General features: G+C 44.1%; 1 protein-coding gene across 1 annotated transcript in view; it reads left to right on the top strand.

Annotated features, from left to right (window-relative positions):
- Positions 1-7,688, top strand: part of LOC115099561 (ankyrin repeat domain-containing protein 26-like) — a 462,251-nt gene extending 454,563 nt beyond the window's left edge. Inside the window, 2 exon segments of the mRNA XM_029617295.1 lie at positions 6,222-6,267; positions 6,947-7,688. Coding sequence (XP_029473155.1) covers positions 6,222-6,267; positions 6,947-7,095 — 195 coding nt within the window. The 3' untranslated portion in view covers positions 7,096-7,688.
- Positions 7,689-15,818: the final 8,130 nt, after the last annotated feature.

The raw sequence follows: 15,818 nt of genomic DNA on the forward strand, positions 1-15,818 counted from the left end.
CCCACAATTGGATGCGCGTTTTCGACGCGCTAGCTTTACCCCTTATTCAGGAAGGGGTAATAGCGCATCGAAAACGCGCATCCAACCCCCCCCCCCCCCCCCAAACCTAATAGCGCCCGCAACATGCAAATGCATGTTGATGGCCCTATTAGGTATTCCCGCGCGATTCAGTAAGCAAAATGTGCAGCCAAGCCGCACATTTTACTTTAAGAAATTAGTGCCTACCCAAAGGTAGGCGTTAATTTCTGCCGGTGCCGGGGAAGTGCACAGAAAAGCAATAAAAACTGCTTCTCTGTACACCCTCCGACTTAATATCGTGGCAGTATTAAGTCGGAGGTTCCGAAAATTAAAAAAAAAAAAAAGTAAAAAAAAAATTTTTTGAAATAGGCCCGCGGCTCGCGGGTTGAAAAGCGGATGCTCAATTTTGCCGGCGTCCGGTTTCTGAACCCTTGGCTGTCAATGGGCTTGAGAACCGACGCCAGAAAAATTGAGCGTTGGCTGTCAAACCCGCTGACAGCCGCCGCTCCTGTCCGAAAAGAGGCGCTAGGGACTCGCTAGTGTCCCTAGCGCCTCTTTTTACCGCCAGCCCTAATTTAAATAAATTAAATTACCGTATCGCGCGCACAGGAGAGTGTCCTGTGCGCGTGCCGGAGTGTGTGTGGGTGCTTGTGCCTGAGAGACTGTGGGCTGGATATTAAGAGTTACACGCGGGCATAGATTTGTGCGCGCAACCCAGCGTGCACAAATCTACACCCGATTTTATAACATCCGCGCGCATGTTATAAAATCCAGGGTCGGCGCGCGCAAGGGGGTGCACAATTGTGCAACTTGTGCATGCCAAGCCGCGCAGCCTTCCTCCGTTCCCTCCCTTCCCCTACCTAACCTGCCCCCCAGCCCTTCCTAAACCCCCCCCTTACCTTTAACTTAGAAGTTGTGCCTGCCTCCAGGGAGGCGTAGGTTGCGTGCGCCAGCCAACAGCCGGCCCGCAATCCCGGGCACAGCAGCAAATACCGCTGTGCCTGGAGGCTTCAGCCCCGCCCCCTTCCCGCCCCCTTTTTCAAGCCCCAGGACATGCACGCAAGCCCTGGGACGCGCGTATCGCCAGGCCTATGCAAAATAGGCTCGGCGCGCGCAGGAGCGGATTCTCGGGGTTATGCACATAACTCTTTGAAAATCCGCCCCTGTGTGTGTATATGTCTGACTCTGGCTGGTAGTGTGGTTGTCTTTATTACTTGCAACTGATTCGTTGACAAGAGACTTTAACACCAGTCCAGGAATTCTGGGTCATACCAAAGGTCCATCAAGCCCAGTATCCTATTTCCAACAGTGGCCAATCCAGATCACACATACCTGGCAGGATCCCAACGTGTAGATAGATTCCATGCTGCTTATCCAAGGGATAAGCAGTGGATTTCCCCAAATCCCTCTTAATAATGGTTTATAGACTTTTCCTCCAGGAACTTGTCCAAATCTTTTTTATACAGAGGTACAGTAATAGCTTTCGCCACATCTTCTGGCAATGAATTCCAGAGCTAAATTATGCGTTGAGTAAAAAAATATTTTATTAGTTTTAAATATATCACCTAGTAATTTCATTGTGTGTCCCCCTAGTCTTTGTACTTTTTGAAAGAGTAAACAAACTTGGGGAGGGGGAGCAACCAATTGCATGGATGGAAGGGGAACTGGAGCTCTCTTTACTCACCCTTGCTCTAAGATGTGCCCTATTACTTAGTTATTTAGGGAGAATGTGAAATTTATGTTAGAGATTTTTTTGGTTCAGTTCTGCCAGACTCCAGGTCACATGATGTACCTCTGAAGAGTCAGCTTGGCTTGCTTTTGAGAACTGTGAAAACACACGCTGCAGAGAAAGTGCCCAAGAGAATCTGATACCTTGTGGACTGCTTTCGAAAAAATCCCCGGGCTGATATTTTCCTGCAATCTGCTCCCCTCTCTCTCTCTCTCTCTCTCTCTAGATATTTAATTACAGAATATCTATTACCTCAGCCAAATATTAGAAATTGTTGTATCAAAATACTTGTTACTGCAGGTCCGTGATGAAACAGGGGTTTCACCAATTCTGAAGCTGCTGACGGTGGATGCTAGTGGATGATAGAGCCAGGTAGACCAGGAAGCACAAAGCTGCTGGGAAATCTAGTTTGCAGACTTTATGCAAAGGACCAATTAAGATGAGAGCAGCTCTATTTCAAGCCTGATTATGGGATGAGAACAGCAGTCAGGGAGAGCTATGTGAATACTTAGGAGAAAAAGCGGAGGCAAATTACAAAGTTAAGAGAGAGAGCTCTGTCTGTAGGAAGGGAGGGAGAGAGAAAGAATCAGATGGGGTATCTTGACTCATCCAGACTTTTAAGCGCAGAGCTACCTTAGTTGTTGCTTTTGGAACGTGGATTCTGTAAAAGGTATTGTAGGGAGAACAGGCTTTGGGGACTTGGCTGGCCTGCAGTTATTTACCCCTACTCCTTTCATGGAGAAATCCTGAGAAATCCCTCAAAAAGGAAAGTAAAAGTTGCAAATGTAAAGTAATTCCTGGCACATGGAATAAAATGCTTTTTACTGCAAATAGCTGTTTGAGCATCTGTTACAGAAAACTTTCAGCAGGTTATGCAAGGCCCAGGCAGCTACCTGTGACAAAGTAATTGAAAGCAATGACACTTTAGGCCAGATGTATTGAGCACTTTCACTCATAGGCACAAAACAACCCTTTAATACATGTGGCCCTTAATTTACATGTTCTTATACCACCGGTTCCTATTTGTTGATCTACAGTACTCCTGCGTTGTTGCTAAGCATTCTCAATTAAATATAACCACAAAATAGAAAAAAGCCCCGTTGGAAAAACGGGGGCTCATGATTGAGTGCCTGCTTTCCTAACGCATGCCCATCCACCTCTCCCGGGCATGCGATGCAGTAAGCTAATGAGCCACAGCGTTAAAAAGGAAGTGCAAGGGGAAATTGTGTGTCCCTCGTGCCCCCTCGGCATCGTCACCCAGGAAAAGAGCTTGTGCCTGGGTTAGGAAAGCTGGCGCTCAGTCATGAGCCCCTGTTTTTCCCGCGCAGTTATTGCTTCGGCCTGTTAGTGTTTTAAGATTGAAATGGTGCTTTTTAAATATTCTTTTAGTTATATTTAATGAGAATGCTTAGCAACAACTTAGGAGTATTTAGCGTCCGTTTCCCTAACCTGACCGCTGGCAAGACTTTTTTTTTTTTTTTTTTTCACATTGCTGCTTTCTGTGGTGTCTCTGACTTAATATCGCCATGATATTAAGTCAGAGGAACCACAGAAAAGCAGTATTTTCTGCTTTTCTGTAAACTCTTGGGGCTTCTCAAGACTTAATGCCAGCTCTGGGGTTATGGATGCGCGTCCAAAACACGCTTCCAGCCGCGGGTTAACCTGTGCGCTAGCCTGAGCGCACAGCGTTGCATCAGCCTGAAAATAACCCTAATTTAGACAGTCTTCCTACATATATAAGCTCCTGTGTCCCCCTTGTCTTTTAGCTTTGTATTTGAAGGTGGGTGTCCAAAATGGAACCCATTTACCAGCTGAGGGTGCTGTTTGCCTGTCTCGTGTGCTCTTAATTTATGCTGCTGGTTTTTCCTCCACCACTTCCTTTGAGAGGCTTTTCCATGTTCTTGCCACAATTTCTGTGAAAAAAATATTTTCTTGTTACTCTTACATCTACCCCTTTCTAGCTCTGTACTTTGACCTTTTGTTCAAGAACTTATTTCCATTCAAAACCACTTGACTTGAGAATTATTATACTGTTTGATATATTTAAATGTCTATCTTACTGTCACTTTCCTTCTCCTCTATGGTATACATATTTAAGTTTTTAAGTTTGAATGTATAGGGATTATAGTAAAGATGTACCATTTTGTGGACTTCTTGCGGCCTGCCTCTACCCTATCTATATCCTTTTAGAAATGTGGCCTCCACATCACCATCATTGCCTTACTTACTGGTTGCATATCTTCATATGCACCTTAACATCACTTTGGTCACTTGCTTTTCAACTAAATTGCAACTTTAAGCTTGTCAGCCATGATCACCTCAAGATATCTCCTTTGTTTGGAGACTATCAGTACCTTTGCTTCATGTACCCTGTTACAGATCGTAGTATAACCTGCAGAAAGACAAATCATTCCTTACTAGACCCCCAACAATATCACTTAGGGGAAAGCATTAAACAGAACTAAACCCATGACTGATTCCTGAGGCATACCACTGATCTTTTCCTTGGAGTGAACTAATTTACCTATGTTGCCTAACACACATCCAGTTTCTAACTCTGCATATCACCTTTGGACTAATCCCTAAAGTGCTCACTTACAGACCAGTACAGTACAGTGCTCTCCAACGGAGCGCACTGTTTACCTGCCATTGGACGCGCGTTTTCCCTTACCCATATTCAGTAAGGGGCGCGTCCAACCTGCCGAACCTAATAGTGCCCTCAACATGCAAATGCATGTTGATGGCCCTATTAGGTATTCCCGCGCGATACAGAAAGTAAAATGTGCAGCCAAGCCGCACATTTTACTTTCAGAAATTAGCGCCTACCCAAAGGTCGGCGCTAATTTCTTCCGGCACCGGGAAAGTGCACAGAAAAGCAGTAAAAACTGCTTTTCTGTGCACCCTCCGACTTAATATCATGGTGATATTAAGTCGGAGGTCCCGAAAAGTAAAAAAAAGTTTAAAAAAAAAAAAAAATTAGAAGTCGGCTGTCGGGTCGAAAACCGGATGCTCAATTTTGCCAGCGTCCGGTTTCCGAGCCCGTGGCTGTCAGTAGGCTCGAGAACCGACGCCAGCAAAATTGAGCGTCGGCTGTTAAACCCGCTGACAGCCACCGCTCCTGTCAAAAAGGAAGCGCTAGGGACGCGCTTTTGCCCGTTTCTACCGCCGGGCCTAATTTGAATAGTGAATCGTGCGCACAGGCGAGTGACATGTGCACACACTCTCCCGCGGACTATACTGAATCGGCCTGTTAGAGCCTTCCATAGGGGATAGTGTCATAAAGGCCTTACCAAAATCTAAGTATACCACATCTAGACTGATCTAAATCTTTGGTCACCCAGGCAAAGAAATTGTTCAGATTTATTTGCCATGATTTCCTTTGCTCTAACCAATTCTTCCTTGGTAAAACCATGTTGCTGGGATCCTGTAATCTGCTAGATTCAAGACATTACACTGTTCTTTCTTTTTAGAAATGATTCTCTTTATTTGATTTATATTGTGCTTTTCAGGCACTTCAAAAGCAGATTGCATCACTGAGATCATACTAACTGTCTTGCTTCCTGTCTTCTCTTACTTTGGTGAAGAGAGATGTCTTTCTGTCTCTATTCCTCTGGCACTAGCTTCTAAAGAATGAGTGAACAGAACTATCGGTGAATATACCAGAACCTAAGACCCCTTAATATCCTAGGAGGTATCTGCTATGATCACATTACCTTGTCTATTTTGTTATGCTAGTTCATGCAAACCCTCTCTTCTGTAAATAAAATAAGATCTCTTACATTTATCTGTGGTACTTCACAGAATCCTCTTTCACTGAAAATGCTGACAGAAGTATTTGCTCAGGATTACTTTCTCATTCTCCACATGAGATTCCAGTCTTTGTAATTGGAGTAAGTGAAGCCTCTCTTGTGGGCAGATAGCTCTCAGCTGTAACCCCTCCCTACCCCATGACCACCTCCCTCAACCCTTGCCATATCTAATCCAGCAGCCCTATTTTTTTTTTTTTACAGCTACTGGATGTAACATGGATGTGTAACATGCTGTGAACATGGATGTAATTTTTTCTTCATTGTTTTCTCTCCTCATTTCACTCCCTTGCTAACTGTAGTTCAAAGGCATATATTTATAATGCTAGAGATGCTGATCCCCCATTAATGATGGCAGGTTCAGTGTCGCCATCTTTAAACATCTCCATTTTTTGTTGATTTAGAAGGTGAAAATCTGTGTGATTTTTTTCTGTTCAGTTCTTGTCCCATTTCTTCATAGCAATAATTCCATTTTAGTGCTAAATTAACTCAAATAAACATATACTTCCATTCTGTAAACATGGATGCAAAAGAATAGTGTCAGAGGCAGCAGCAGCAACTGTTTTATTGTAGATGATTAACATGATCATCATAATGTGGCACAGGAAACTTTATTAATATGTCGTCATGTTTGAGCTATTTAATCATTAATTGTGTTGTTGTTTCAGATGCAAATCGAGCTGGAAAAAAATATCACTAAAGAACTAGACCAAGGTACAATTAGCAAAGTATACTTGCCAAATTTCTGATACAACATCATTGCTTATGTCTTGTGCTCAGGTATAATACAAGCCGTGAGAGACATAGTGACTGATCATATTTCCACCGACAGATTTGTCTCTTTTTTTGCACAGAGATTTAGCTAAGAGCATAGCAAATTTAGGGGCTGATGCAATAATCTTCGCGGAAAGTGGGCGCTGAATTTTCAGCGCCCGCAAGGGGGGTGCCATGCAATATTTAAATTAGGGGGTCGCGCTAGGAAGGAGGCACTAGGGTCACTTGCGCGACCTTAGCACCTCCTTGCTAACGCAGCCTGCCGCAGCTGCCGGTTATGAAGACTGAGACCGGTAAACTCGGCCTCGGTTTTCATAACCTGCCTGTCTGCCAGTAATGAAAGTGGCCGCCAAGTTTAACTTTTTGCATTTGGAGTGAATGAGTAATAGCCTAATTTACATGTATTTGCATGTGATGAGCGCTAACTCATTTACTCCGCGTTGGACGCGCGTTAAATAGGCGCTAATCCCCCTATTGCATTAGGGGGTGGATTAGTGCCTATTTAACCCACGTCCCACAGCGAGTTAAACAGTGCGCTCAGCTGAGCGCACTGTATTGCATCGGCCCCTTAAAGACAACAACCAGCTGCAATCTGAGCAATTTTTCTTTCTCTTTGCAGCTAATGCTGAACTTGAATCTGGATCTGTTCGAGTCTCCCCTGTGGGATCTACCGCAGGGTCATTAAGAAACTTAACTGTGGATCAAGACCCAGTTTCCAGGGCAACTCAGCAGTATGTGGAGGTTCTCAAGAAAAATTACAAGATTTAAACACTAATGCAAGGTTATGGGACGGGCACTGTTTACATAAAGCTTTTAATGATCTCCTATTAAACCCATCAAATGTGAAAACTGTTAGTCTCTTTTCATTTAAGATAAAGTTCAAATGTTACAGTGCAGCACATAAATATGCACAGTGCACTTGCCTCAGGAAAAACATGGCATATTTGTATAGATTTTATTTAAATTCAGTATCCAAAGCCATACCTTTCTATTTGTAACTAGCATGGCAAATTCAGAACAGTGTTGTTGAGTTACACAACTGCCGAAATGTTTGCTGCTGCTGCTGCTGTCTTGTCTAGAGCAGAGTCTGTGTTATAAAAGGACATTCCTTACATTGTTTTATGTTTTTTATGCATTGTGTATGTTTAATATTTTTGTATGTTGTAAAGAGCAAATAGCTTTTGTTGTCAGTAGCAAACCTTTATATTTTATTGTTCCTTGTATTCTTATGCAGTATTGGGATTTTTAAAAATATTTACCAGTAATAGTGCCAAGAAATTTATAGAATGTATTTTATATTGTATCAGAATTTATGTGTATAATGCACTGAATTTTAATTAAATGGTACATTTGAAGTTGGCTTTCTAAGTTGTTTGATCCTTGTTACTTTGCACAGATTAACTTTTAGAAAATGTTATCATATATGTCCAGGAAGTACATTACCTGATATTGCTACATAATTTTAAAAAGGGCTATCATTGTTTCTTTGCAATTTATAGGAAAATTGGTTCTTACCTGCTAATTTTCATTCCTGGAATACCACAGATCAGTCCAGATGCCTAGGGTTTGCATCCCTACCAGCAGATAGAGAGAGAGAGAAGAAAAGCTTTGCTGAGCCTGTAGTACTTAGGCAGTGTGCCACCTGCAGTCCCTCAGTATGACCTGTACCCAAGCCAAGATGATTAAAACTTCTTAACTATTTGTCACCCTTTACAAAAGCAGGAGAAAGGTTAAACTCTAGAACCAGGCCCCATCATACAAATGGAGTTTGAAAAACATAACCAGCATAATCAAAGAACCAAATATCTGCATGGAAGAATCTGAACTTAAAACCATAGCAGAGAATTGAGCAGTCTTTCCAGAGAGGGTGGGACTCTGGACTGATCTGTGGTGTTCCAGGAATGAAAATTAGCAGGTAAGAACCAATTTTCCTTTCCTGCTCATACCAAGATCAGTCCAGACACTTGGGATATACCCAGGCTTCCTACACTGGGCGGGACCCTGAAAAGCCCACTCGCAACACACTTTCTCCAAATCCTGCCTCCTACGGCGCACGCACATCCATGAAAGTCTGCAAAGATAACAAAGTTGCCACCCGACAAATTTCTTGTGAAGATACCAACTGACACTCCGCTCAGGATGACGCCTGTGCCCTAGTAGAATGGGCCCACAAGCCCAAAGAAACCAAATGATCCTTGCAGATATAAGCTGACGCAATGGCCTCTTTGAGCCATCTTGCAATAGTCACTTTAGACAATTTATTCCTTTTTTTTTTTTTTTTTGCTCCTCCAAAAAGGACAGATGGTTCAAACAACGGAAATTATTGGTCACTTTCAAATAGTGCAACATACCATGGCAAACATCCAACAAGTGCAAGTCCCTAGCTTGTGGATCCAAATCCAGGCCCCTAAAAGAGGGAAGCTTCACTGTCTAAGATGAAAAACAGAAACACCTTCGGTAAGAAAGAAGGTATGGTGCATAATGACATCCCATCTTCCGTAAACTGAAGGAAAGGATCCAGACATGACAAGGCCTAAAGTTCTGAAATCCATCTAGCAGAACTAATTGCCACCTTCAACTTTATGTCCTTCAACATCGCCTTTCTCAACGGCTTAAATGGTGAACCACAAAGGACCCTCAACACCAAATTCAGATTCCACAAAGGAACTATCCACTGCACCAGAGAGTGCAGATGCTTCCCCCCCCCCCCCAAGAAACCGAATAACATCTGGGTGTGAAGCTAAAGTCATGCCCTGCATCTTACCCCTAAAACAGCCTAGGGCTGCCCCCTGAACCCTTAAAGAATTGAATGCCAGTCCCTTATTTAGGCCATTCTGCAAAAAAGCCAAGATGCAGGTTACTGAAGCCTGAAGCGGTACTACACCCTCAGTGAGACACCATGCCTCAAATATTCTCCACACCCAGACATAAGCTAAAGAAGTAGATGGCCTCCTAGCTTGCAACAAGATTATAATGACCTCCTACAAATAGCCTTTCAAACATAAGTGGTGCCTCTCAAAAGCCAGGTTGCAAGACAAACGCGATCCACTTGATCCTTGATGGAATAACCTGGTCAGATGCCTTAATTGTAGTGGGCTGTCTGTTGTCAGATTGATCAGATCTGTGAACCACAGTCAATGCGGCCACTCTTGAGCCACTAAGATCATCTCCCCTGGGTGAGTCTCGGTGCATCTGAGCACTCTTCCTGTGAGAGGCTAGGGAGAAAAAATGTATAGCAGAATCCCTGTTGGCCACCAGAGAACCAGGGCACCTGGTCTTTCTGCTTCTCTCTCTCTCACCTGTGACTGAAGAAGCAAAACCATCAGATCCAGTTGAGGAACTCTCCATCTGGCGCGAATGAGAGCCATCACCTCTTCCACTAGCTCCCAGTCCATGGGATCCAAGGCTTAATGGCCAAGAAAATCCGCTTGGGCGTTATCCACCCCAGCCACATGAGATGCCACCAGAGTTTTCAAATGCTGTTCTGCCCAGTGGAATAGATAGTTTGCCCCTCTGGACACCATGAGACTCCGAGTCCCCCCCTTTTCAATTGACATAAGCCACCATAGTTGCATTTTCTGACTGGACTCTCACCACACGATCCCTGGCAGCAGAAGAAAAGACCAGGGCCTTGCGTACTGCTCTTGTTTCCAAACACTATGTCTCCTCTGCTGACCATCACCCCTGAGCAGTTTGCCCATGAGTCCCAACACAGACTTCTGTCTTTGTCCTTTCATAACACTGTGGCTACCACCACCATCACCTTGATTAAAGTCCTAGGCACCATTGCTAGGCCAAACGGAAGTGTTTCCCTAACACGTGTAAGCGTAGGAACTTCTGATGCTGCTCCCAGATGGATATGTGCAGATATGTTTCTGTCAGATCCAGGAATGCTAAGTACTCCCTTTTGCAGACCACCGCAATCATCGAGCGCAATGTTTCCATCTGAGACAGTGTGGCACCCTTAAAGCCCTGTTCACCTTCTTGAGGTCTAGAATGGAATGAAAAGTCCCCTCCTTCTTTGGTACCATGAAGTAGATGGAATACCTTCCTCTTCTCCATTCCACTAAGGGCACGGAACTATCATGTCCACGAGTTTTATCTGCTCCACAATAGAACATACTGCTTCTCTTTTGGTTTGAGAGGCACAAGAGGAGATCATGTGAACTTCGCACAACCGGCAAGAAAGTTCCAGTGAATAACCTTCACTTATGATTGTAACAACCCACTGTCCATAGTTATTTTGGTCCACTCCTTGTAAAAAAAAAAAGAGCTAAACGTCCTTCAATAGCCTCTGGAGAAAAGTGGACCAGCCTTGCCTCTTTGTGTAGCCTTATTTCCTCCCACTCGAGACTAGAGCTGTCTCAGGAGGGTCTGCACAAGCCACAAAAGGACTGCGACCTGTTCAATCCTTCTGTGCAGAAGAAGAAGCCCTACCACCGGGGTGTTACCTCCTTAAATCTCTATATCTAGACCTGGACGGAAAACTCTTCTTGCCACCCTTAGGCTTGTCCACTGGCAGCCTATGCCCTTTTGACTAACCTAGATGCTTAACCAACTGTTTCAGGTCTTCTCCAAATAGGAGTTTGCCCTTAAATGAGAGATTTCAAAGTTGTGACTTGGACCACACATCTGCTGACCAGTTTCTCAACCACAGGAGCCACCTAGCCGATACTGCCAACATCAAATTTCTCACTGACATGTGGAGCAAATCATATAATGCATTCTCAATATAGGCTATTCACACCTCCAAGCACTCAGCCTGCTTGGCATTCACCGAAGTCTTCTTTACCAAATGCTGCTGCACTCAGCACAAACAGACACGCACCAAAATACTGCTGCAGATCACAGATTGAATACCTAGTGCCAAGACCTCAAAACCTTTTTGGGGTGAATCTCTAATTTCTAGTCTTGAGCATCTTTTAGAGCTGCTGACCCTACCACTGGTATGGTGGTTCTCTTAGTCACAACGACACATCCACCTTCGGTAGCTGTAGCAGCGCCAGTGCATCTTCCATCAAAGTATACAGCTTTGTCAGGGCTCTTCCTATCTTAAGACTGGCTTCAAGAGTCTTACACTCCCTTACCACCAGCTTCTTAACCATCTCCTTGAAGGGAAAGGCCATCGCCGGCCCTCTAAGCCCATCCATGACTAGATCTGCTCCCTCACGATCTGATCTTCTTGTGGGACCTTTATGCCTAATTCCTTCAGAGCCTGGTGAATGATAGGAAACAGCTTCTCAATTCTAAAGAGCATAACCTCCTTAGGATCATCTCCTTCTGCTACCAGCACATGCTTGGGGGTCAGAGGGCCCATCACAAGCATTGGTATCCAGGAATCATCCTGATGGATCGTCATTCACATATGAAATCTTTGATTCCTCAGATGTGCTAAACGGCCTTCTTCCTAGACCAGCCATGCGAGCGAGGACTTTCTTGCCCTCCTGAGGGTGCACTGCCTTAGTCTTACCTCTCCAAGGGGGGACTATGGGAGTGAGAGCACTTCCTTTTCGCCTCTTTCTCATCCAAGAAGGCCTTGTGTAGCAGGAGCACACAATCAGTGGAAAAGGGCTCCTCAGCCCCTGAATGTACCTTGGAAAGGTCCCCGTGCTCCTCAGAGTCCTCCTCCACGTGCTTACCTTCAGGCATGATGGGACAAGGATGGCGGAAATCCTTCCTCCTCCTCTGATCTGCCTTGTCCCCCAGCACATGTTTCTAAAATGGCCACTGTTTCTGTGCTTATCTGAAAGGCCAAGCTGGTCGCAGCCACGGAGCAAGTTGCATGTCTGCCCACCACTGGGGAATTGCCAGCACCAGAACTGCCTTCACCTCCTGAATCGCAGCTGTTGCACAGCCCAGCTGCGGACAAGCGCAATTGCTGCTCTCCGCAGGTGCAGCAGTGCTTCCTGCGCTTCGAGGCCACTGCCATCATGAGTGTCGCAGGCACTACCAGCTCTGCTGTGTTGCTTCCCAAGCTTGCCGAAGTGTATGCCAGCATAAATCAGCCAAATTCTACGTGCTACTATCCTCTACAGCTCTCCTGAGCATAAGAGGCTGCTCTGCCAAGTCTAACTGTCCTCTCCAGAGTGAGCCAACTTGTGGTTTTTTGTGGTTTTTTTGTTTTTTTTTTATTGGCACAGTAACTCTCACCCGGGAAGCAACCCAACCCACAGGGAAAAAAAGGCCAAAAAGAAAAAAGTACTTCCCTGCTCTGATCCTCTCTTGCATGCCTTTGGGAGACCTCCGTGGGAAGGAAGGAAACCAGACCATTGGTTTTCAACCCCCACCGATTCTAGACCGAGACATACAGGGCAACTAACCCTCTGCTCGTCCTACTCCACTGAGAGGATGGTTCTTTTCAGGCTCTAACACCCTTGGGAGCAATTTGCAATTTCTTCTTTTTTGTTTTTTCAAGACTGCAGGTGTTTTACACCTCTACCATCTGCTGGAGACAGAGAAATACAGGTCATATTGAGAGACTGCAGGAGGGCACACTAAGGTACTACAGGCTCAGCAAAGCTTTTATTCTCTGTCACCATCTGCTGGTAGGGATGCAAAACCCAGGTGTCTGAACTGATCTGGGTATGAACAGGAAATCTGTGATACAAACTTGTGGGGAATTATGAGCTTGCCAGCAAGCCATGTCCGGGGTTAATACTAACTCTGACCTTTGCACTGAATACAGCAACACTAGTGCATCTAAATCTCTAGCTTATAATTAAACCTCTCTGCCTAAGGAGAGGATACCTGGCTGTCACGTATTTCTCTAGCTTATAATTAACCCTGACTGCCTGAAAGGATAGCTAGTTGCCACGTAGTCAGATGCAAGAAAAAGACAGACACATATATGGTATAGGATTCAGCAGCCAATGAAATGATCTGTACACACCCCCTGAGCCAATGGTCTAATGACACGTCTGTATGCTATGGCTAGGAGAGCCAATGATATAATGACACGTCTGTATGCTATGGCTAGGAGAGCCAATGATGTGATGGCACATTGTATGCTATGGATGTATGTACAATAAAAAGGGACCCACGGGAGTGGTCAGCCTTTCTCTTCACTTCCCTTCTTGCCATGAATCCTGCCTGATGTGTCTTCATTGCCGTAATATCTGTTGACCCCGAAGTGATAGCCCCTGCTCACTCGGCTGGAACAGCCTAGGTGGCCACCGCAACAGCAGACTTGCTCCCGTAATCGTAAGTAATTTTTCAGCAAGTCTGTTCCCAACAATCGTGAGTATGGGGGGGGAAACTGTCAGCTAAGCAGACGTGTCATGCAAGAAAGCTGCAGAAAATAATAAAGAATCATTATTTCGTCACCAGGGGAGAAATAGAACAAGTCAGACTAGGGGACTTAGAAAAATTGATAGGTGAGATAGCTTGCCGTTGCCCATTTTATCCAGAGGCTGGGACTCTGGATGTCCAAGATTGGATTAAGATAGGCAACAGCTTGCATACGCCCCCACGAGCTCCTATAAGGCAATTGTTACTCTTGCAAAAATGCACAGAAGCGATAGAATATCTGGGGACATCACCGTCCCCTACCATGGCTCCTGTGGCTTCCTCTGCGTCTACCTCAGAGAAAAAACCCCAGGAAACTAAAGACACTGAAATCAGAGAAGCTAGCCTCCCTCCACCTTACGCGCAAGCCCTTCCCCCACCAACCCCCAGCTGCCATTGCCTGAGACAGTCATTGATTCTGCATCACCGATTTGTCCAGGTAAATTACCATCTCAAACCGCTGCTCCCGGTAACGATTTATGTGCTGCGGTCAGCATGGAGTTTCACCTAGAACAAGTGAATGGAAATCTCACAAGGGAGGAATTATTGGAAGGGATTCAAGCCTCTCCCATTGCAGAAAGGACCAAAGAAGTAGGTGGGACAGAATATAGTTGGTCCGCCCTTCCCTATAGTGTTCTTACAGAACTCTGCACAAGTATCAAAGAGGCAGGGTTTCACTCCTCTTACACCCGAGGGTTGCTAGAGAGATCCCTGACAGCAATAGAATTGAATACCGCCCGGAGTGCCATAAGCAGTAACTATGCCCCTAGGTCTTCAAAGAAATTAGCATATAAGACCTTGGGCCAGGCAGCTGCACTCCTGCGTTACAAACAAAAACAGTATCAACATGAAAGAAATGATTTAATAAGACAGTACAATGACCTATTGCAGACCAGATTAAACCGAGTAATTGAGCAGACAGGGCAGACCTGGAAGGAGTGTTTATCTTGGTCTTTGATATTCAGTTACAGAAAGTCTGCATACTTAGAGAGCATTTCCCCACAGAAAGTGTATGCAGAGCCTTATGTTGTAACTGTACTGAAACTTGAACAGTATACTGTGTAAATTTCATGTGAAATGTTCCCCTTTTGCAAAGTTAAATTGGCTTACATTTAAAATGACTCCATTTCTCTGAGATTTAAGTTTATAGCAATTGCTTGCATTGCCAGTGCACAGAACTTGTATTTTTACTGTAATTTTCCCTTTAGGACAAAGTAAGTTAAGATAGAATCTGTTTACAAAAGATCAGCAAATCCTTGCCAGTCATTGTCTCTGGTTGATGTTATCTAGTTATGTTATCACTTGCTGGTACACTTCTTGCATACGGATTATAGTTTAACTAAGTTAATGTTATACAGTGCTGCCTTTCAGTTCCTATAGACTGAAGGATTAATTAATTGAATGAAGTTTTCTCCTCTGTTTATTTTCTTTTGAGAAACACTGTTCCTCCCCCTCTCACTCTGTCTTTCTGTTATTAACTCTTGGTTGCCACTCATGGGGGGGAGGAGAACTTTTGAAAAGAAAAAACTGGACTTAGTACTGCAGTTTCTCTCCCTAATTTCTGTATTTGTTATAACTCTGATACATTTCATTAACTATGCGCTACAGCTTTCAAAGGGGGGCACAGATCAGATATCCTGCTGATCCAAACCCCCTTCTCCCTCTACCTTCAATGCTGAACCTTTATTACATTAATACTTTCAAACTTCTTTAATACTGAACTGAGGTTACTGACAAGGACATCTAATAGTAGTAACAGTTGCTTTAGCGTGCAGCAGACAGAGCTGAGTGAACAGCGTGTTTAATTTCCTATTCTAATAATTAAATGAAGATATTGTATTCTGATATTCCACATTGAAATTAAGCTCAGAGTATTATTGATTGAATTTGTTCCAGGTTGCAATCTATAAAGTAATGATGGTGCCTCCACTAGGAGGCGGTATGCTATTCCACCAGTTATATTATATTATTATTTTAATAATTCTGTTGTATACTAATTTTTATTTTTCAGGTCTACAGTCCTCCTGTCTTAAGGAAACTTCAGTTTTTATTTTCTTTTTCTAAATTTTATACAGAATTCTGAACCTTAAAATTTTTACTGACAGAGGTTGCTACATCTAAAGCAATCCCTCCCAAGCCTTTTCTTGCAAATCCTAATTGATTTTTATTAAATTGAATAATAGAATTGATTCTCCAAGGTTAAAAAA

The sequence above is a fragment of the Rhinatrema bivittatum genome, chromosome 9 (genome assembly GCF_901001135.1).
Source record: "Rhinatrema bivittatum chromosome 9, aRhiBiv1.1, whole genome shotgun sequence".
NCBI classification, from domain to species: domain Eukaryota; kingdom Metazoa; phylum Chordata; class Amphibia; order Gymnophiona; family Rhinatrematidae; genus Rhinatrema; species Rhinatrema bivittatum.